We start from the raw sequence: 22,423 nt of genomic DNA on the forward strand, positions 1-22,423 counted from the left end.
AATGAAACTTCTTCAGAGGATAAATTCCTGCTTGTGGTTAGGCGGGCCCAAGCACATTATAGAGCGCATTACAGAGCGCACGCGGTATTCGCTACTGCTGTGGGTGACACTGCCGCGACACGTCACCGCATATTAGCAGTGTACCGCGGCGGGTACTTGGCCAATGCTGTGCTAATTCACAGCGTGTTTTAATGTACCTATATACATATTTATTACTAGCGAACCGTCTTGGCTTCGCACAAGTAGCGCTCATTATTATATTTAGTCAGATGACTTCTGGTAATCCGATTACTACCAAACTCTACAGGACCAGGCAGGCTCGGGTCGTATCCGAGCCCTTAGAGAATATACATACGCACACTTAGATTATTTTACTCAGGCTATGGGTGTTAAAGATATTAACGAAAATGATAACGTACCGTCCCATTTCAGAGTAATATCTATTCACTTTTTGCCTCATAAACTATGGTACTATGCTTGTAACCATTTAATAGAAAAAGAAATAGTATTGGCCACAGACATGTGTACTGGCTATAGCCAATACAGCATGTCAACTCAACTCAACTTTAGAGAGGACGTATTATAATACGTCCTCTTTAAAGTTTTGTTAAAAATATTTAATAATAAAACGAGCAATTCGCTTAATGATGTTTTATTGAGAAATGTCAAGTGTTAACATTAGTTTGTTTATATAAATTCATTCTAGCGTTACACCTAAACAACCTGCTTACGTTCCAGTCTTGGCGCGACGCGGCGCAACGCGGTGTGACGTCACACGACGGCGCTCGGCCGCGCCCGCGCCTCGCTCTCTACTTCCTAACTATACATATTATAAATAGTCGTAGTTACCGTACGTTTGTATAATACAAGGGATCACCGTCGGTCGCGCCGCTTATTGCTACAGTTACTATAATTATACAAGTATCAATAGATCAGATAAACTCCGAATATCAAAATATTACATCGCCGTAACAAATAGAAACGTGAGACTCGTTGTACATTATTACATTACTACAAACATACATACATACGTACACGCACACATGCATACATGTAGGTGCGTGACTGCATCATTTACAGAGCGTTCCCGTATTTACACACAAGTTTGTCGCTTGACTAGAGCTCTGTCGACTGCCGCCTGTCCGCCGCGAGCGACGAGCGGCAGGACGGACGTCCATGCAGCGCCGACATTCCCAACCACTTCACCTGTCTTGTAATTCGTTCAGTTTCAACTTCCACGCAGCACGCGCTCGCGCGCACACCACACGCGGGACGGGATAGGGAGGTTGAACGCAGGAAAGGATAAGACGCACGTGAAACATTAACAATCTATCGATGTGGACTCAGTAAGTGAAAATATATCATGGACGGATCACAATAAAACCGGAACGGCCGGAGCGCGTGCGCCGCGCAGCACGCGTGACACGCGAACCACACGTCCACTCGCCCTCAACGCGCTGCCGAGCCACCTCGTGCCATAAAGCTCTATATTTGTGTAAATCGCGTATATTAATCTCGCCCTTATGTGTATAAGGGCGAGATTCAAGCCGTGGCGGGGATGGGGAACGTTAGGAAATAAATATAATTGTCATTTATTAGAACTCTGGCTATTACAACGATGACCTGACCAGACCCGCCACGACCCGGCCACGGCGGTGTGTGAATAGAGCTCAACACGTCAACTAAATTGTAATGTGCTACAGGGGTGAGACGTCCGCGGGAGATCACGTTGCTTAGGGCAGGTTGGAGTAGAGGTGTGCATGGGGCGCGTGTGACGCGTGCGGCGCGCGGTACACGGACGTGAGGCGCGGGTCCAGGTTCTGGTATTCCTTGCCGGAACGCGGCCGCAGCGTGCTAGTCGTCTGTCGCACCACCCTGCCACAATAACCTTTCGTCAATTGCTTAAACAATTATAATAATAATTTACAACAGAACTGGCAGGTCAAACTAAGTAATGTGCGATTTTAATGACCTTGTCATTTAAACGTGCAATTCACGACAATGAAAAATTAAATTCACGAAGGTCTAAGCCGTCGTTGATAAACTATAAACGCGGAGAATGAAGTATGGAGCAAACTTTTTGTTTCGATATATTGAAATAATAGGCTTATACAAAAATATGACGTCTACTCATTGTCGGTTTGATCGAGAACATCAAACGCGATTTCAACTGTAAAAACATTATCGGCACGCGCCTCCCGCCACAGATAACCTCATAACCTCACGCGCCTTGCATGTTTTTACCACGCCGCACGCGCGATTCGACCGTAGGGCGGGATGAGTCCGCTTCGTGTTAATTGCTGCCTTCATACCGCAAAATTTTGTACAATATTTTGTAATGCAGACGGTTATACCTTGAACGTGATTTAGATACTATTATGTATGATACTATGATGATATTGGGAGTTGTAAAAATTATATGTTTAAATATGGAATATGTTAGAAAATGTCATGTTAAGAATAATAAAACAACAATATTATGACTGAAAGGAATATGGATTTGACACTTGACAGTTCGGTTGGCGTTCTGAGTGAACCATGGAATTAATGATAACAAAGACATTAAACATTATTAATAATATTGCTTTTCAAACTTGACATTGACAGAATTGTTGTAACGTCACGGACAAATGCAGTGATAAATGTGCATATATTACTACAAATAAATAACATAGCGAACCGTGCGTACCTCATAGTGATGGGAGTGTCGGTAGAGGAGTGCGAGGAGCATATCGACAGCGTCTCGATGTAGTCTGACATGTCGGAGGTGCCGCTCGATGTGCTGTGCGTGTCCATCACTCCTGCGCACAAATAGAAGAATAGATGCGTCATCGCACCACGCATTCATCAACCCTATGCCCAACCTGCTTTGTTTTGATAGTCAACTGCATGATAACTGGGTCGGCAGACCCACCTCAAAATTTAAATCGTCAAATAAGCTCTGTACGGACTTAACATACACATTAAAATAAATTACTATTGCTTACCTCTGGCAACACATTATTGCCTCGGTGGCGTAGTTGTATAGCGTGCGCGGATAGACATTGTCCTGAGGTTCTAGGTTCAAATCCCAGGTCAAGGAAAGTGATATTTAGGTGTATCTGCTTATTATCAGCCCGTAGACTAGAATCTGTGCTCTTTATGGTAATAGGCCAACCCTCATACGATCCCCTATGACATCGTGGCACGAAACAGACTTGGCGAAATGTGGGCTCCCTAGTTGTTTATGCCTACCCTTTTCGGGGATAAAAGTGTGATGAGTGTGTGTATGTATGTGTGTACTTACCTCTGAGTGGCTTGATGGAGAGCACGGGCACCTCCGCCTCGGCAGAGGAGGATTTTGCCGGCACGCGGTCGGATTGCGCGGCGGCTAGATCAGTGGAGCGCGAGCGGCGCGGCAGCGTGGTGTGGCGACATGCAGCTGCCCGACGCGCGCTGCGGTAGTGCCGGCGCGCGGCCGCAGTGGTCAGTGGCAGCTCGAACTCCGCCAATTCACCGCCGCGTCGCAGTGAGCAACTCGACACGCCCGAGTCGTTAGAGCTTGACGAGTCTCTGTTGCCGCCCGCCTTGCCCGGCACCGACGAGCTCCGCTTGGTAGGCAGCGCACCTCGGCCGCGTCCTTTGGACGCCTCCGAACTGTCAGCGTCGGAATGTTTATTATCTGCGGTGCAGTCGCATGGAATGGACGCACTCTGTCCGTCGAGCACGATGTTGCGCAGAGTCTCTATGGAGGAGGCGGACCCGCGGCTGCCGACGCTTCCCTCGAATTCTTTCACATCCTCCAGGAATCGAGACGAATCCGCTGAACTGGACCGCTTTCTATATTCTATTCTTTCAGCGCGGTCGCCGGCCCCTCTAATGGCAACGTTGTCTTCGCCGTCAGCTCCTTCGGCGCGGCGGTTGTCCTCGGGGCCACACAAGGTGGGGTTGCTCGCTGACTTCTCCTCAAGCAGCCTGTTGATCGGACTTTTCATCGGATGTTTTAAAGACTGGAAAGCAAAACCGCTGATCGGTGACATGGGCGTGTACCCTGAAGGTGGAGGTTTGCACTGTTCGAATGCGTTACCTTCCATTGATTTTGGTTCCATCATTAAATAATCATCTCCAGTTTCTATATTTAAGGCTTCTAAGTTTTTATTCTCAATCCTAGCCTGAGGGTGACCACATTTTTTACATAACCTTTTAGCGCCGACGTTTGCAAACGAAATGGGTCTTAGATTAGCACTGATTGCATCGAGCTCGGCCTGTGTGACCCCCGCTTTTCTCAGCAAATCCTTTGCATTTTCATAATGCTCAAGAGACAAGGCAAAGTTTAAGTTCTCGTAATTGGCAAGCGGCCCGTCGTCAATCTCTACCTGTTGGCAGTCGACCCGTTGAGCTGCGGCAGCACATGCTTCCTCCCCTTGGTTGAAATCACGAACTTTCCGCCTCGTTTTCCGAGAGAGGTCAATGGTCGCGTACAGCGCACTCCTATCACTATTTTTTGGCAAATGGTTCTCTTTATTTGGCACAAGGTTATCACTAGACGCCGTATTCTTCCTGCAATACGGAAGTCTGATCCAGTTATTCGCCCAGTCGGTGACGCGATGGCACGGGCAGCTGGTCGGCTGTACCGCCTCGTCCGAGTCCACCACGGTGGGCTCCCGCCGTCTCTTGCCGAATTTGAGCAAACAACCGCAAGGTTTTTTTAGTATCACAGCGTTAGAAGTCGAGCTCTTTGTAATTTTAAAGAGCTCATTGTTGAGGCATTCTTTGAGTCTTTTTGGCGTGTCGTAATATTCACCTTCCACCTAAGGACAATACAAATTACATGAAATAGACACAAACAAAATTTTATTTTTATTTGCATAAGTTGAATTAGGTACTTCGCATACCTCCGCCGAAGGTAGTTTGGGTACATCATAGTTTTCGTAAGGTCCCACCCGGGCAGCCTTATCTTCTACGGTGAGCACGCGTGCACAGCGGCAAGCCTGTGTGGGTAACGGCATCGGCGGCTTTCTAGTCAAATGAAGCTCAAATTTAGTGGGCTTGGGCGGGCGGCTGGGCGCGCGCTCCGGACAACGGCAAAGCGTCTCACGGTCGGGTAACGGCTCCGCGGGGACATCGTCCACTCGCGGCGCCTCTTGCAGCGCCTCCATAGTCCACGCGGGACTGAAGTGCTTGGCGCCCGGCGTAAGCGCCGCCGTCGATGACCGCGACAGCGCGCCCAGTTTCGATATACAACTCATACACCGCTCGAGCGTGACGTTGCCCGCCGCGCTCCACTGCGTTGCTTCCGTGCCCTCTATGGTTTCGTTAACAGAGGCCGTGTCGCCCAATCCCAAGTCCTGGAAATGTGTTCTCTCTGCTGAAGGCCAGTAGGGGGAGATGGCGCCCGCATCCTCGCCGACACAAGGGTCCTCGTACAGCCGCAGGTCCATCGGCGGTAGCGAGTAGTCGACAGTGTTAAGCTCAGATAGCCGCGTGTCCGGCCGGTACGCTTTTTGCGATTTGGGGCTGTCCGTTGCTGTTATGTAAGATATCACATGGTTAGTTTCCTCACGCGTTACTGATAATGAAAAATATGACGCAAGACATGATAACAGACTACCTTAACCTAATCCTGGCCATAAAAATATACTGCAATATCAAATCAACACAATTTGGTTTAATATTATTATAATACATTTTTATTATTTTACAGTTTTTTTAAACAATACTATATTTGTTTATTGATAGTGTGTTTTAGCTATAGACCGTGACCGTGTGTTTCCGGACAACAAAAATAAAAGGGCACTTTGATTGACTTACATATGGCTATAGGCTCAGCAAACTTTATTTACAGCACTAGTCACGCCACTGCTTAACACTTCGGGGATAAAGACGTTCGTATATTTATGTTTCTTTTGATACATCCATAAAAAATAACTAAACATAGTATAATATGTTAGACACAAAAAAAAAATTGCATACCGTCATTCTTTTTGGCGTTGATCGGTCGCCTGCGCGGTGAGAGGCGACCCTGTGAAGCGAGCTCGAAGTCACGCGCGATGTCCTTGGCCTGGTCCGTGACCAGCACGTGCAGCCCCTCCCCCTTGCCGCAGTGCGAGCCGCCTTCGAAGCAAAACCGCCCCTCCACCACGCCGTACCGCCTGACAATCGTTCATAATTACTTGCAACTCGCATGAGCACGCGCAAAACATTTATGGTCAATAGTAAACCTACCTACGCTGTTGATAGTCGCTCTTACGGTACAAACGGGATAAATCAACTGAGGGTAACGCCATCATATCTTAGCCCACCGAGTAACAGCAGTTATGTGTATTGCGATAACTTCAGTAGATAATAGGTAGCCCCTCCCAAAATAAATTTACCTCTTCTCACATGTTGACAATGCATCCAAAAATCTTAAGTGTATTTCAAATTATAGATTACATGACTGTAAAAAAGCGGTAAGTATAAACCGGGCGTGGTACTTGCCTAAGATGCGCGAGCTCCCAGATGCCGAGCAGCCTGGGCGGCACGCCGGCAGTGAGCGCGAATCGGGTCGCGTGCAGATGGAGGCGTGCAGGCCCCGCGGGCACGCGCTTGTTGCCCCCGGACCCCACCAGCACCAAGTAGTGGCGCGCCTCGCCGAGATGCGCGCTCACCTTCACCTGCCACTGGATCAGTCGCTCGCGCGTCTCGAACGCAACGATCGCGACCAAGTCGCGGCACACCAGCGCCAGCGTATTGGAGTGCTTGTCGAGCGTGAAGCCTGCCTCGCACCCGAGGTACTGCTGCAGCGAGAGCGACGCCTTCGACGCCGCGCCGCCCCACCGCGCCTTTGAGTCGCGATATAACTGCAGATGCACGCAGTCTGCGCACACCAACAGACACAAGCCTTATTGGTGTATGTCATGTGAGGGTGATTTTTATAAAAAAAACTTTACTCACAATTTAGTCCTACAACTCAAACGAGGCCACACTTACGAGGAAACCAAGGACATCTTAGTTGGTAAATCAACAAAAATTAAAACAAAAATCGAGAGTAATAAATTTACTATATAGCAGAAGTACAAACCACGGATAGGATAGGATAGGCAGATTTTCTCTCCTCTCGTTATCAATCACTCATCTCACTTTATTTACATAATAATTATAATTATTAACAATAAATGTTTGGAGCCTCAGTACACCTAAATTCAGTATATTTTTGAGACCATGATTTTAACAAAATTACTTGAAACCGCACACAAGACCGATATTCTTTAAAAATCAAAGGGATGAAAGTGAATTATTGACCACGGAACTGATTCAATGGTGCCTGTACAACAGATGTAGTGTGAAATCAAAAGAGTATGCCGGGCGGGGAGCCGGTGACGTCACCACACCGACCAGAGTAGGGTCGCAGCGCCGCGCCGGCTGCGGGCACTGTCGCCACGCGCCGGTGGCTCAGAGCGGCGCTTTAACGAGCCGACACACGCCGCCTGTCTTTCACTATCGACTCTGGTGGCCGCCGCAGTGCCCGCTTGCATTTCACAGCGCCGAGACCGCCACGAACTGCGCGTTTGCAATGCTAATTAGCAAAATTGGTATCAAATTTAGTGTCCACCGTTCAATTAATACGTTTAAATAATTGTACGACGGGATTAAAACGCGATCATTAGGCGCGAGCGCGCGCTGTAATTTGCGTTTCAATTAGCGGCGGCTCTCAGCGGTAATTAATGTACCACCTCGAAGCTCTACGTTCCGGTTGCGCTCACTTCCCCACTACATGCTACTACAAGGGACCAACATGTTCTAAGTGACATAAAGTATTTGAACCGTTACCTATCATTTACACGCAAGACTTATAAAGAGCGTCGACCGCACATTAAGTTTTAAATCCTAATAGATATCGAATGGTGTGTTTTCGTTTCTATAACACTAAGCTCAATCACAATTTTTTAAGATTAGTATGGGTAAGATTGGCGGAGTCTCCTTTTGCAGCTGTTTTTGTTCACTTTATACGTGTACTGACAAAATAACTCAGCCGGCGGGCAGTGGACGGCGCGGCCGCCAACGACGCTGGTTTAATGACACATTTACGTTGTCGTACAATGTACATATGTATAAAAGCCTGCACAGATTAAGATCAGCACTTTGGTCGCACTCCGTGCAGGCTACAAGAGACAGCGGGTCCGTCTGCCCCAATATGCTAGATATCAAGGCATAAAAGAAGTGATAACACAAGACCGTAACCAGAGCTCTGGCTAGTATATGATATGTTATCATTATTTTTAGAGTTTGTGACGACAATTAGTGCATACACACCGCCATCTCGTCAACGTCACTAGAACTGCGAGAAGACCGATATGGTATTGACACAACTGTAGTAATATATCGCACAGCAATCACGCTAGATGGCGACAGACGATCCTGGATTGTGATGGCAGAATTTGCGCGACCCGCTGCAAATATACCACCACCGAACAGGAACCGTCGGAGGGGCCGCGGCCGGTCAAGCGCAACTTCTGCCTGACTAGAAATTTTTCCCTTCCATAGAGGAACGTAAACATCTGTTCCTCAACAGTGGTGTTAACGTTTACGCCGCTAAAAATTCTATCTCAAGTTGCAAAAAAAAATAAACATTTCGGGAAAATTAGAAGTAATATGATAAGATTTACAAAAAATATATAAATAGTGTCGGGAAAATACTCTAGTTGTACCCAGCAGTTTTGGGTCTGATGGCTATTACACCCTAGTCATAAAACATAATATAAAATGAGGCACTGAGTGCCCTACACAGCCGTGAATATCCAGAGCCTCACTGCACTCACTCACTGTGCCGCGCGACACGTCACATTGCAATGCGCTCATACGTCACGGCGCAGATAACGCGGATTTATCTGCAGCAACTGTATGCAGGGCGAGGGGCGCGGGGCGAGGTGCGAGGGGCGAGGGGTGCAACCGTCATGATGTACGGTGGGATTTATACTCGGGCACGGCGGATATTCGTCATGCTAAGGCCTATGAGTGTGCTATCATCTCGAGCTATACATTAGAATCATGAGATCAATGATCATGATAAAGTGCAAATGAGTGTGTGTGTATGTACGTGTGTGTGCTTGTGTGTGTGTGTGTGTGTGTGTGTGTGTGCATGTGTATGTGTGTGTGTGCAAGCTCACCTGCCACCGGCGATAACTTGCGCATGACACACCACCGCGACTTCCACTGAGGACAAACAAACGCCCCGTGAACACACTGACCGACACTGAGCGCTACGAACGCTCATACACTACGGTGCGGCGCTACAACACGCACGCTTGAGTTTAATAATGTAAACGTAGCAAATTAAAAAGACTCCGTAAAAGCTATCTACCGCTAAAAACTCAAGATTCGCACATTACCTTCTTCCCGTCGCGAAACTTCACGGTGCCTTCGATGATGGTATTGTCGTCGGCCATGCTGCCGCGTGTCGCTGCGGGTCGTCTGCTCACGAGTGCTACATCACTGCGCCCGCCTGCGACCCCGTCTGCAATAAAAGGACATATACACACTCTGTGAACTCACGTGTTTATTATTTATTGATGTATAACAAGATCTTTGAAAGTCTCCATCTTTCTGGAAACTCGGCTCTAATTGTATATCGACGGCAAATACTGTATTTGACTTGTAGCCAGATTTATTATACAATATATGAAATGAAATAAAATGAAATGAAATGATTTATTTGAATCTGTAAAATGTTATACATTATTTAGATTCCGTCAATATTAACTCTACCACCAGTTCGAAAAGCAGTTTTCACCAGAGAAGAACGGGCAAGAAACTCTGGTGTTGCTCTTTTCAATCAGTTTAGGGTAAAGACTACAGTACATGATAAAGTGAGAAGAGAAAAAATAAGTTTAGAGCAGTTCATTTATAGGCTCGTGAAATAAGGAATAAATTAATTTAAATTTTTATATGACTGCACAACCCTCTCAGGAAACATGAAATTTCTCTATTATCCTTATAATTATTTCCTCCCAGCACCTCTAGCAATTAGAAATTAGAAATGTAAGCGAAATGGGCAGAACAGTCCACACAAGCAGCACCCGTTCACGAGTATGACGCATGTGCCAGCCATCGGCCTCCTCAACCATATTGTAGGGAAGTGGCCGACCCGTCACACGACGCCGCCGCAGGTACAAACAGTTAGAGAGTATTTCATACCCAAGCCGCTTACAGTTATATTACAAATAAAGAGAAAGAAAAAAAATATATATATCTCGATCAAGTGACATGATTCCAAAGACAATCACACAAAAATGCCTAGTCCCTGCCTGCCAGCCCGAGCTGGCTTCTTTGTTTACTAAGTATATTTTTCATTTATTTTATTTTCAATATAAATTGTCTTTTTTTATGTAAGCTAATTTAATTAAGTAATAATTAAATATTCTCATGTACCTTGACTTATCATAAGTGCAACCATGTTCGCCTACGTGATGAATAAAGCATTTTTATTTTTTTATTTTTATTTTAGTCCCAGGCATTTATATCCTCTAGGTATTCTGAGATCTTGTAATAAGCTTTATTACACAACTTGCGCTTAATAGTGGCTTTGAATTTTGCAATATTTAATTATTTGATCTCAGCGGGAACTTTGTTATAAAAATGTATACAGTAACCCTTAAAAGACTTGCTGATCTTTTGGAGTCTTGTTTTGTGGTTAAGTAATTTATTTTTGTTTCTAGTATTTAAACTATGGATATCGCTAACTTTTGGAAAATTTTCTATATTTTTATGGACATACACTAAGTTAGCGAAAATGAATTGTGATGCTACTGTCATTATATTTGCTTCTTTAAATATTTCTCGTAGCGAACATCTAGGGCTTAGCAAATATATAGATCTTATCGCTCTTTTTTGTAGAACAAATATAGTATTAATGTCAGCAGCACCACCCCACAGTAAAATTCCATAACTCATCAAACTATGAACGTAAGCAAAATAGACCAATCTAGCTGTCTCAATATCAGTTAGTTGGCGTATCCTGCCCACTGCAAAAACTGCGGCGCTCAGCTTTTTAGCTAGGACAGATATATGAGGGCCCCACTGAAGTTTACAGTCTAGTGTGATACCCAAAAATTTGGTTGTATCCACAAGGCTCACCTCGTCACTATTTATAAAAATGTTAGCGTTAACTTTTTTAACATTAGGTGTGACGAATTTTATGCATTTAGTTTTTATCGCTATTTAATAATAAATTGTTAAAGCTAAACCAATGCACTAATTTTGAGAGAGTGTTGATATATAATTAGGAAATCAAATGAAATAGAGATTCAGTTAAATACCTAGTCTTGCCATAAATATTGTAATAAAGAAAAAAGAAAATTGTTAACTGCAAATAACATTTATTACTTTTACAGTGTGTCAGTTTAATACATAAATATAAAACAATTAAAAATATAAAAAGCTTATTCGAAGTGGTCTCCATTGGCTGCAATACAGTCCTTTAAACGATGAGGCCAGTTATCAATAGAAGCACGCACTCTTTCCATGGGAAAATTCTTCACTGCCAATCGTATAGATTGTTTTAGGGACTCCAAATTATCATGGCGTTTAGAGCAAGCTGTACTCTCTAAAACTGACCACAAATCATAATCCAGCGGATTAAGATCGGGACTAGACGACGGCCAGTCTTCAGCTCTGATGAAGTCCGAAACGTTCGATTCCAACCAAGACTGCGTGGACCGAGCTTTATGACCCGGCGCCGAGTCTTGCTGGAAGGACCATACTTGGTTATTGAACATGGTGATGTTAAGGGGCTTAACTACCTTCTCAAGAATGGTATCTTGATACACTTGTGCCGATGTTTTGATACCTTTTTCACAAAAATATGGCTCAGTCACTCCTTCATAGCTAACACCCCACCAAACCATCACTGAAGTCGGATAATGTCCACGTTGCACTCTGTCGACTAATTGGGAAGCTTCCTTAGAGCTTTGAGCATAAATACGGTCATTTTGTTTGTTAAAATGTTGCTCAATTGTAAAAATTTTCTCATCCGTAAACAAAATTTTTCTGTGACCTCCCTTTGCGTACCGCTTCAGTAGTTGTTTCGATTTTACCACCCTATTCTTCTTTAAATTATCAGTTAAGAAATGGCCAGTGCGTCTCTTATAGGCTGCAAGTCCTAAGTCATCTTTTAAAATACGCGACATGGTTCTAGGTGCTATCTTCATTTCCCGAGATAAAATCTTTTGCTTTCGGACAGGATTTCTTCGAATTCTTTCCCTTACTGCTTTGACCACCTTTTTCGTACGAACACTACGTGGACGGCCAGATCTTTTTCTGTCACAAACAGAGGAGGTCTCATTGTACCTATTAATAGCCCGGTACACAAACATTTTACTAATACCAAGTGTATGGAGAGTTTTAAAAATTGCATTTGGCTCCATACCTACTTTGTGTAATGCTATCACAGCGATTCGGTTCTCTTTATCACCCCACACCATTTTAATATCGCAAAATATTTTACAATGTATTGGCGCCAAAATGAGAAAACACAATGAACAATCGTATAAAAATGACAGATTCGAAATTCAAATGTAATATTTTTTTATAATTAAGTGTAACAGTATTTATGGCCAGACTAAGTAGATTATACGATCTCATTAGTCATTAATTAATGACTTTATCATTATTCATAACAAACGAATGTGAGACGAAGTTGGTCATGCCCCTTGGCAGTCTTGACCAGTGGATTATGATCTGCAATACATCGGCCTGTGTATATGTGGTTTCAACAGGCCGGCATAATTATGTCGACTGCCGAAGGGTAATCATCTCTCGTTAGTCGAAATTCTATTAGATCCACTCCACTCACCATCAGGGTCCGTGAGATCACCTATCCGTGCACGTATATAATAAAAAATAAACTTGGAGGACAAACTTATACTTAGTAAAGTCTTCATTATGATCATTTTCATCGCTAAGGTTAAGTAACAAACTGCTTCCTCCGGCTAGGTACGCCAGAAATATTGTTCAAAACAACATATAGCCTCAGTCCGTTATCATAATATTTTTTTAAAATTTAGTATCTTTGGTAGACTTTAAAAACGATCTGTTTGTGTCACGTGATGTACGGTCATTCACAAAAGCATGAACAATGCAGTCCTAAACTATTGCTGCATCGAAAATATGAATGCAGGGCTTTCATTCGTAATTTCATCGCATAAATTGCCGAGCCGATTAGTTACAGTACCGAGTGATTTGTGTATTAAAATGGTTGTGGATTTACCGGGTCAAAAGGTCAATACAAATGTTTCAAGTGCATCTATGTGAGAGTCAGGACAACGCCTCTCTCATGTGGTAATGTTTCCGCTGCTAATGTTATCGCGATAAGAGTTATCTGCCTTTATTGCGACCATAAACGAAACATCATGCGTACAGTCACATAAGTGAGAAACACATCAGAATAATTCGCATTGCTCACGTGTCGCGACGTAGTGGTACTCGTGATCAAATCGGTATGACAGAGGAAAATAAGGCACAGCGCACCGCATACCTTAGACCTGGGAACTGTATTACCACAGAAATTATATTATGTCTTATCTACCTTTTGCCCGTGACGCTGCCTGCGTAAAAATCCACTCTCGGTGTAAATGAAGCCAGTAGCCAATATAGTGGCCAACCGCTTCGTACCGAGTCAAATTTTTGTCGAAAATAATTTTCTAATCGTGATATTTTCTAGTCTCCATTTAAGTGATGTCGGTAGTGTATAGAACTAATTTCGTTTCAATAAAACACACATAATGTAATAATTATGTAATATTTCTATCCACTTAAGGAGAAATAAATTCGTGGCACATTAACATTTTCTATTTTTAAAAGAAATAAAATAATATTTGATAAACATCGAACAACAACAAAAAATATAAGTTTAATACTCTTTGAGCCAAACATTCAATACCATGGTGACCATTACACCTAAGGATTTTTTTAGAGGATGGAAAGACGAGCAGCCTGCTCGTCTGGTGATATGCCTCACGACCACTCATAGGCAGTAGCTTTTACAATGCATCACTCGTCACTGAACTGCGCTTGTCACGCAGTAGCATAACATGTTAAGACTAAGATCTACGAAGCTTAGTTGTACGTCAGACCAGTCTCCGCCCCTCTGGCTTTTGATATACTTTACATAAGTCCAATATGCTTCCTTATACAGGTATTTGCACTACCTTTATTTTCAATGCACCGCTTTCATATACATTTACGAATTAAGTACTCATTGTTGGCGGCGACAACTTGATATTTTTAACTCGGTGCCTTGTGTACGTACACCTCTAAAATAACGAAAATATAAGAATGTCTTCTATATATTTAACTGTAAATTGTGTGTGCTTAATGCTTATACTCTCTCAATATATTGCTTAATATCCCTTGTATAGCGGCGATAGTCTAGTTGGTTGTGGAATGGACTGCCGACTCCGGGACGAATGTCTGCAGGTTCAAATCACAAGGTCACCCAACTCAGACCTTTCTAAAAAAATATGTGTGTATTCTTTATGAATTATCGCTTGCTTTAACGGTGAAGGAAAACATCGTGAGGAAACCTGCATACCTGAGAAATTCTCTATAGGAATTTCGAGGGTGTGTGAAGTCTACCAACCCGCACTAGGCCAGCGTGGTGGACTAAGGCCTAATCCCTCTCAGTAGCAGAGAAGGCCCGTACCCAACAGTGGGACGGTATATAATACAGGGTTGATATTATAAATCGTAGTAGGAAAATCCACGCAAAATATTGCTTAATTTAAGATTCGAACACAGAAATTCTCTTTGTAAAGCCCATTACTGATACTAAACTACGAAGGCAACCACATAAGCAATTATACAAAATATCACTATGTTCGAAAGTTAATAAAAAATTTAATTGTTAAAAACACAGTTCGCTGGCTCACTACTTACTACAAGGACCTGGTATTTTTTATTGATGTTGAAAAAATCAAATGTAACATTTTCATGTTGATAAAAATTTGAAAACATAATATTTAATGATTCCCTCTTTATATATCTTTCGGGATTATTACAGATGTTTATTGAAAAACACATAAACTCATGTGATATAATATATTATAATTCAATTTGTGCAAAAAATATAGCATAGAACTTTGTAATAATGAGCCAGCGAAGAATAACTGCAGCCACTACAGCATCGCGTGATAGTATTTATTCAGAGCTTGGTCACTTAACGACTAAGTACAAACTACGAAACGTATTTATTTATTATATTGTATAGTTTAACAGATGCAATATGTACCTTTATTGAATAAAATTAATTTTAGGTGTTCGATAGTTTTGATTTCTTGTGCTTGCAGGCCTTATAATGACACAGTTTCTTTATGATATGGGAATGGAATGGGGATGATAAGTATATTTAATTAGAACTATGATCAGTTTAGAAAACGAAAGTTTGCCAGTGACAATATTATTGAAAACATAAATTTTGATGGAATTATATTATTTTGTTTTTGTTGTTTTTTTTTTCTTTTCAAAGAAGAAATAAAGCTTGTGATTTGTGACTGCTCCTGGTGGTGGATTTGTTTGTGCCGGTCGGGGAAACACATTCATTACGATAATACTGAACTCTCTCGGGCCTCCTCTAAATTATTTCGTGTACTTATTTATATATCTAAATCATAACAAGTTTTCAGTTATGCGTTCAAATAACTAGTTGTTTAAGTAGTACAGGGCTCAATTAACTGGAAACTTAATTGAGCCCTGTATTAACCATTTTGCTTTATTTTACGTTTTGCTTGTCTGTTTCTTATAGTACAGATAAAGAAAAAATTGTGAAAACTGTACATTTTCAGTTACATCATATAATAAAATAATTTTAATAATTTTAAAGTTACTACCCCTTTCCTCAAGAACGCGTAGAGGTATTAAACTGAAATTCATATCAAATACTCAAGTCTATAATGTCTTAAAGCTGTAACAAAATCAAACTTCTATATCAACGCAATCAAAAGAAACAGCAATTTAAGCCGCATATTTTCAAACTTGCAACTACTTGCAAGGGAATCAAAACCTAAAGGGTACTTCCAGTCGACCTAGAATCTTGAAACTTGGCATGAAGCAGTGTTTTATAGCACATATTATAAAGGAAAAATTCCGAAGACCTCATTTTTTTAGACCTTTGTCTATAATTTATGCTCCTCCAGCTTTCTATATTGTAATGTTATGGATTTCATTTTGTAACAAAAATATCGTTGTGACTCGATTGTCGTGATGGGTGAACGTTTACTTATATACCTACACGTTTGAACGGAACCCTCGGCGCGCGAGTCCGACTCGCACTTGGCTGGTTTTTTGTATTATTGGAGTGCAGTAAATCATATCGCGATTTAATTCGATTATCGCGCCATCTATTGGTCGCTTGTGGTAAACTTGACTGTAAAACTAATTAAGGTGTCGCAGCTTGTCATGATTGTTATAATAATGTATTTATGATCGATTATAATATTATGAAAGGTAGTTTACATAAGTACGGTTAAAGTAGAAGGCGGTTTGTACTAGGGCCATGTCTGCCGGCCGCGCCGATAAAAAATAATTGGTATTTAGTGACGTTAAAGATATTTTGTAATATCTTTTCCTCATCAGGTGACACGAACTTGATAACAATTTAAAATTTTGTGAAATATTCTATGAATTGTAATAATATTCACTGTCTTTGTGTTTTAAAAAACTAAACAGTTTGTTTCCTTTTTGTTTTATTTTAATGCACTAATCCGTTTACAAAAAATATTAAGTAAAACAATAATTTGTTGTGATATAGTCCTACAGTAAGTAAATGTCATTGTGAGTCACATTCCAACCTTTTCGTAAACTACAGCACTGACAACTTGCGATAGCTTATCTTGCTGTGGTTACTGTCGCGTTCTCTGTAGTCTCTACACTTGAACACAACAATCATGATTATCGCTTTGATAATAAATGTACTGATATCAGATTCAACACCAATATCAATGTTTATCAAAATGTCAACAAATCACTAAGAAGTTCATTAGCTAATAGATTACCTGTCTGATAACATTCGTTTTTGCCCAAACCGTGTGAAAATTCTTTTTGTCTATTTACTGAGGTGTCTCGATACTTTGTATCCCATTTTACCCGGTTAGGCAAAAATGTTCAAAAATACCTTATTATTTCTGTTCTTTCTAAACGTCAAGGACCTTTGTGCAAAATTTTATAATTCCTGACCAACTAAACGATAAGAATTTTTAGGCGGGTCGAAGGTCTCTCATACGCAGGGGAACGTCTGGGTACATATCAACGCAATATCTGCTTTTACCTTCAAGCAGTATTGTTTATGCACTGTTGTGTTCCGGTTTGAAGGACATTGTCGCTGGACTAGATTTATATTTTTGAGGGGTGTTGATACTTTTTATTGGCGGTCATATGTGTAGTTATAGCATGAGCTGACAGCAGGCTCGTCTCGTCATATTTTTACATAGGTATTACGTCTCATTCAAATATTTTACTAAGAGTTAAATAACTTATTATATGTATGTTACATGTGTGTAATTTCGAAGAGCCAGAGGTGTGTGCCTTGGGCTCATGGCCCTGCAGACCTTCTTCACCTTATTATGACGATTTATACTTACTTATCTAAGGACTCTCGACAGCATCAACAATGCTGAGTAAACAAAAAGTGCAGGTAAGTACACGTTTATAAATAAAAAAGGTGAATAAATAATAAAAGACGTCAACAACACCGACTGTGCGTTAAGGCACAATTGTAAGAACAGTAACATCGTATTAATCTAATTACTTGTTATTGTTTTCTGACATTTCATGCGACGCTACCTTGGTCCCTACGTCGCGCTAGTTTGCGTGAGTTTTTCCAATAAGTAAGATATGTTTCCAGTGCCAACAAACATAATACCGTATTTCATCTTTGGCTTGAAGATTCGGGCTATACCATGCAAGGATTATGCTAAATAATTTAAATAAATACTGTTTTTGATGAATTTTCGAGCCTGTTAATTAAAGTTTGCTGAAAAACATTTATACGCTAAGACCCGATCTTAACGCTTACAATATTTTCCCCTATATTTTCCAATTCACTATGGAGTTAGAACACAACAAATCTCTTGCTTTCTTGGATGTTTTAGTCATTCGTAATCCTGATCAGACCTTAAGTCATACTGTGTATCGGAAACAGACCCATACTGATAAATATCTGAACGGTGAATCTCACCACCATCCAAAACAGTTAGCTACCGTGGGCAAATCATTGTTTCAGAGAGCACGAGGAATCTGTGACGAGAAACACCTGGCCGCTGAGCTGCAACATGTCAAGCAAGTACTGCGAGACAACAAGCTCCAAATTCCACGCCGCCGTCACAGAAACCGAGTGAAACCAGCCACAGTTGAACGTGTTCCGGTTGTACTACCATGTGTGAGAGGAGTCACTGACAAGATTGGCTACATCCTGAAGCGTGCTTCAATAAAAACCTATTTCAAGCCGCCTAAGAAGATTAGTCAATTTTTACCACCTATCAAGTGCCATATACCTCTACAAGAACCGGGTGTATACAAGATAGACTGCAACTGTGGCCTCTCTTATATAGGACAAACAAAAAGAAATATAGGGACCCGCGTAAAAGAACATATAGCTGACGTGAAACACCGACGCTCTACGAAGTCTGCAGTCGCTGAACATTCTGAAGGAGGCTCCAATCATTATTTGCGATTAGACAAGCCACAAATCCTTGCCAAAGAACACCGATTCCTGTCTAGGATGATTCGCGAGGCTATTGAAATTAAAAAACACCCAAATTTCAATAGGGAATATGGTTGGAAGCTTGCACAAGCCTGGGATCCTGTTCTACATTTAATTAAATCAGATCCCAAAAGACCGGCTGCCAGACCTCAAGACATTGTGAGCTCATTCTGCGTAGATCGGACCGTCAACAGTTAAAATTTAAAAAAGTTGTATATTTGAAAAATGTAGGTAGATATTATAACTTTGACTTTACGGATGAACAACACCTCAGTCCCCCCCGTGACCATGAAGGCTGCAAAATCTTCGAAACGTCGGGAGAAAATAATAATATAAAAAACCGCGATAAAATCCGTTAAATAGTTTTTAGTTTTATTTCAATGTCTAACATTCGCGTAAACATAAGAAACCAATATTTTCCCCTGTTTCCATTTTCAATTCAACCGACCGGCAATTGAACGCAGCTAGTTCAAGGGCACTTTAGATTCCTCTGATCGGATAGAAAAACAACACTACACTTTGCTGGTGGTAGAATATTTATTGAATGTGGATAGAAACTACCGCAGGTACTAGATACCCGAGATGTAATGGCCGCCATAACGGTCCGTATCGGAATTAATCTGTGTTATGTCACGGAGCGTTGTAGTGTACAGCAATGTAAAATAACACCTACGACAATGCCGTATATGTTGTGTAAAAACGTATAAACAACTAGTTCTAATCTACATGGAAACGTGGCTCTCAGTCGGTTGTGATCGAGCCCGTGGAATATCAACCAGCTTGTAGTACTGAGGGCCGCGCAGCTGATCATCACCATTGATCCATACAGTCAGTCACACATCATATGTCACCATTTGTACGTATCGATCCAGCTTTATTTATAAAATTAGTGCGCAATATTATCTCGGTTAGATAAGATATACTTATTATGAAATTCATTTTATTGCTTACGAATTCATAAAATGGACTACTTATTGTACACGCGATGACATCTCCGTCGTAAACCTTCCTTTGCCTACACCCCAACTGACGCTACCTGTTAAATCTTAATTAAGTACTCCGGCTAATGTTAATTTTATGTTGTACAGTTCCTGAAGATAGTCAAAGCGACAAATTCGTGATGTTTAGCTGCACATAATAACAATAAGGCAGAAAATGGACGATCAAGTTTTGATATTAAATACGAAATACTATGGGTCAGTAAAAAATAATATCTATTTGCACCTGCTATGTTCTTATTGATTAGTTTTGTAGCGTTATATAAACTCCATTGAATTCACATTAGTGACTAGCTGAACTTAACTGACTATTCAGTGATCGGCGGCTACTCTCGAATGTCGATCAAGGCTGTTGTAAGTGGTGCGAGCAGAACGTCTTGTGATCTAGTAATCCGACCTCTTTCCAAATCTCTATACCTCCATAATACATTGATCACTTTAGAACATAGGCATGTATGTCTATTCGCGATTGGAATCAACGCGCGGTTGACATACCTAGCACGTTGAAACTCAAATGAAAATCAAAATTAAGTCCGCTTAACGTATCGAGCGCTTCTCCTGAATATGATCTCGTGAGAATGATGACGAATTGCGACATCAACTGGTGTCGAGTATGGTGTGTGCCGACAGGCGCGCGAACAATCCAATGTGAGTACTTTTCAATAGACAGCAGTAAGCGTAAACAGTCGAACGGCGGTAGACGTAAATATTATGAACGGCTTAGCTTTTACATCAAAAATGTACATTCTCATAGGTCACTGAGACCATTGTCGATGTAAGTAAGTACCTACATACCTAGGTACTATAATGTAAGTAATTTTTGTGGAGTTCTGAATAAGTAAATTGGTTATTAGACACACTAAACTATTAGACATGTGAGTTTAAAAGCCATTCTGTATGCAATGTCGAGGTCAGACTATCAATATAAGATGTGTGAACATTATGATCAATAGTACATACGAGTTATCTGGGATTGATACAACAAGTAAATACAACAACAAATAAGTACCTATTAGAATATGTACTTATTATGAAACCAAATATATAAGCTTGAACATAACATACTATGAACTTATCAAACTTCTGTCTACCCTGCGATTTTAAGATACACTGCAATTGCATTTTATCACAAATTCTATAATTACTTCGTTTAAAAGATACCTACAAATACCGTCTCGTCTGAAGTATCCACAAGCCTTTTTAGAAATCTGCGGCGGTAGTATTCGCCCTTATGTGCGATATTCATTATTTTAACGCACCCAACAAATAATAGTAAGTACCTAAATAAATATCAACTGAAGGCAGAGAAGCAGTGCACGCTTGTAACTCCTACAAGTCTTCAACGAACTTGGCGACGCGACTGCAGTCACCAGCGTCACACGCGCTGGCAGCGCTCAAAGCGCGCACGTATCACTTGCACTCACTCAGAACACATCGCACTGCACAAGTAACGCGCGAACTTTACGCGATCGCGGCAAGCTGCCGACGCGTGCCGACGCGCCCGAACTGCGGCCGAGGGCGAGCGGGACTGCCGGAGTGGCCGGAGTTCGGCCCTCCCGGTGCCGCCGGGGCACGCGCGAGCCCGGGGCTCGACAGCGGGGCAGGAGAGGGGCCGAGCGTCGCCCGACCTCCGAGCCGACAGTCTTCGGGGAAATTTTGACGAATGACATTTTCGTAACGGTTCAGTTGGAGAGCCGCGCTGGGACTGCACTCCGCTAATTGCACTGTTAATGAATACCGATGCGTGGCGGCGCATATCGAGCCCGGGCGCCGCCGCCTTGCACGATGCACGCTGCACGCTTTACCGCGATGCGCTGGCGGCGCTGCACTATAATACTTAGACAACATCTCAAATTAATTGTAAATCGTAATGCGCTACTGCTGGCCACAGGCCTCCTCTATTACTAAGAGGGATCTGAGAGGCATGAGGACTTACTCCACCATGCTGTCCTATTGGCGTATTGGCAAACTTCACACACTTACCCTCAACTTTTGTTAAAAAAAACTCTCATATATGCAGGTTTCTTTACGATGTTGTCCTTCACCGTTAAAACAAATGATAAGTAATTCACAAAGAATACTCACATAACTTAGAATTCTGGAGGCGCCACGTATATGGACCTCCAAAAGGGGCGGCGTCGGCGTTGTGGTAACTAAATATTGCTTACTTAAGTATATAAAAACGAAAATTAAACAGGGGGAATTATTGAGACGGATTATCCCGACCGAGTCCCGAGACTCGGTGCGTTGAGCCAGGCAATGACCCAGGCATTTGTGGACTGTATTTTGGGTCCCCTTCGCAGGGGCTAGTTCGTTGCGGGCCTTAGTTGGCAGCCGTATAAGCATTTAGGGGGTTCAATGAGTGCACGCCTTACCTGCACGATGTTTCATCAGGCGGCGCACGCGGTCCCGGCGACGGCATCGCTGTCGATACACGACGCGCACGCAAAAAGGGCAGTTTTTTAATACAGTTACATTAGGTATAATAATAAGCTTATTATGCACATACGTCACCGTTGAAATAAGTTGAATTCGAAGAGAAACCTCGGAATGCATTAAACAAATACTTAAAAAATAAAATATAAAAATAAAAGAGCGAATGAATGAATTAATAAACGGTGTACACCTAAGATGTTTGTATTACATAGATACGTTGTCCGAGCTCAATACTGTGAAGACGAAAGTAAGGTAATTGCCCGACTTGACGTCTTAT

The 22,423-nt window shown here is 42.1% G+C and overlaps 1 protein-coding gene across 1 annotated transcript; it reads right to left on the bottom strand.

Moving 5' to 3' along the window:
* Window positions 1-639: 639 nt before the first annotated feature.
* On the bottom strand, window positions 640-21,257 carry LOC115445486. Its single transcript, XM_030171771.2, has 9 exons — window positions 20,991-21,257; window positions 9,351-9,475; window positions 9,129-9,174; window positions 6,460-6,838; window positions 5,953-6,131; window positions 4,875-5,506; window positions 3,287-4,790; window positions 2,690-2,801; window positions 640-1,875 (listed from the first exon to the last, which is right to left on the bottom strand). Exons 2-9 carry the CDS (start codon window positions 9,405-9,407, stop codon window positions 1,734-1,736), a joined length of 3,051 nt encoding a protein of 1,016 aa, XP_030027631.2. The 5' UTR covers window positions 9,408-9,475; window positions 20,991-21,257; the 3' UTR covers window positions 640-1,733.
* Between the last annotated feature and the right edge of the window lie 1,166 nt (window positions 21,258-22,423).

This window comes from Manduca sexta, chromosome 10 (genome assembly GCF_014839805.1).
Source record: "Manduca sexta isolate Smith_Timp_Sample1 chromosome 10, JHU_Msex_v1.0, whole genome shotgun sequence".
Classification (NCBI taxonomy): Eukaryota; Metazoa; Arthropoda; class Insecta; order Lepidoptera; family Sphingidae; genus Manduca; species Manduca sexta.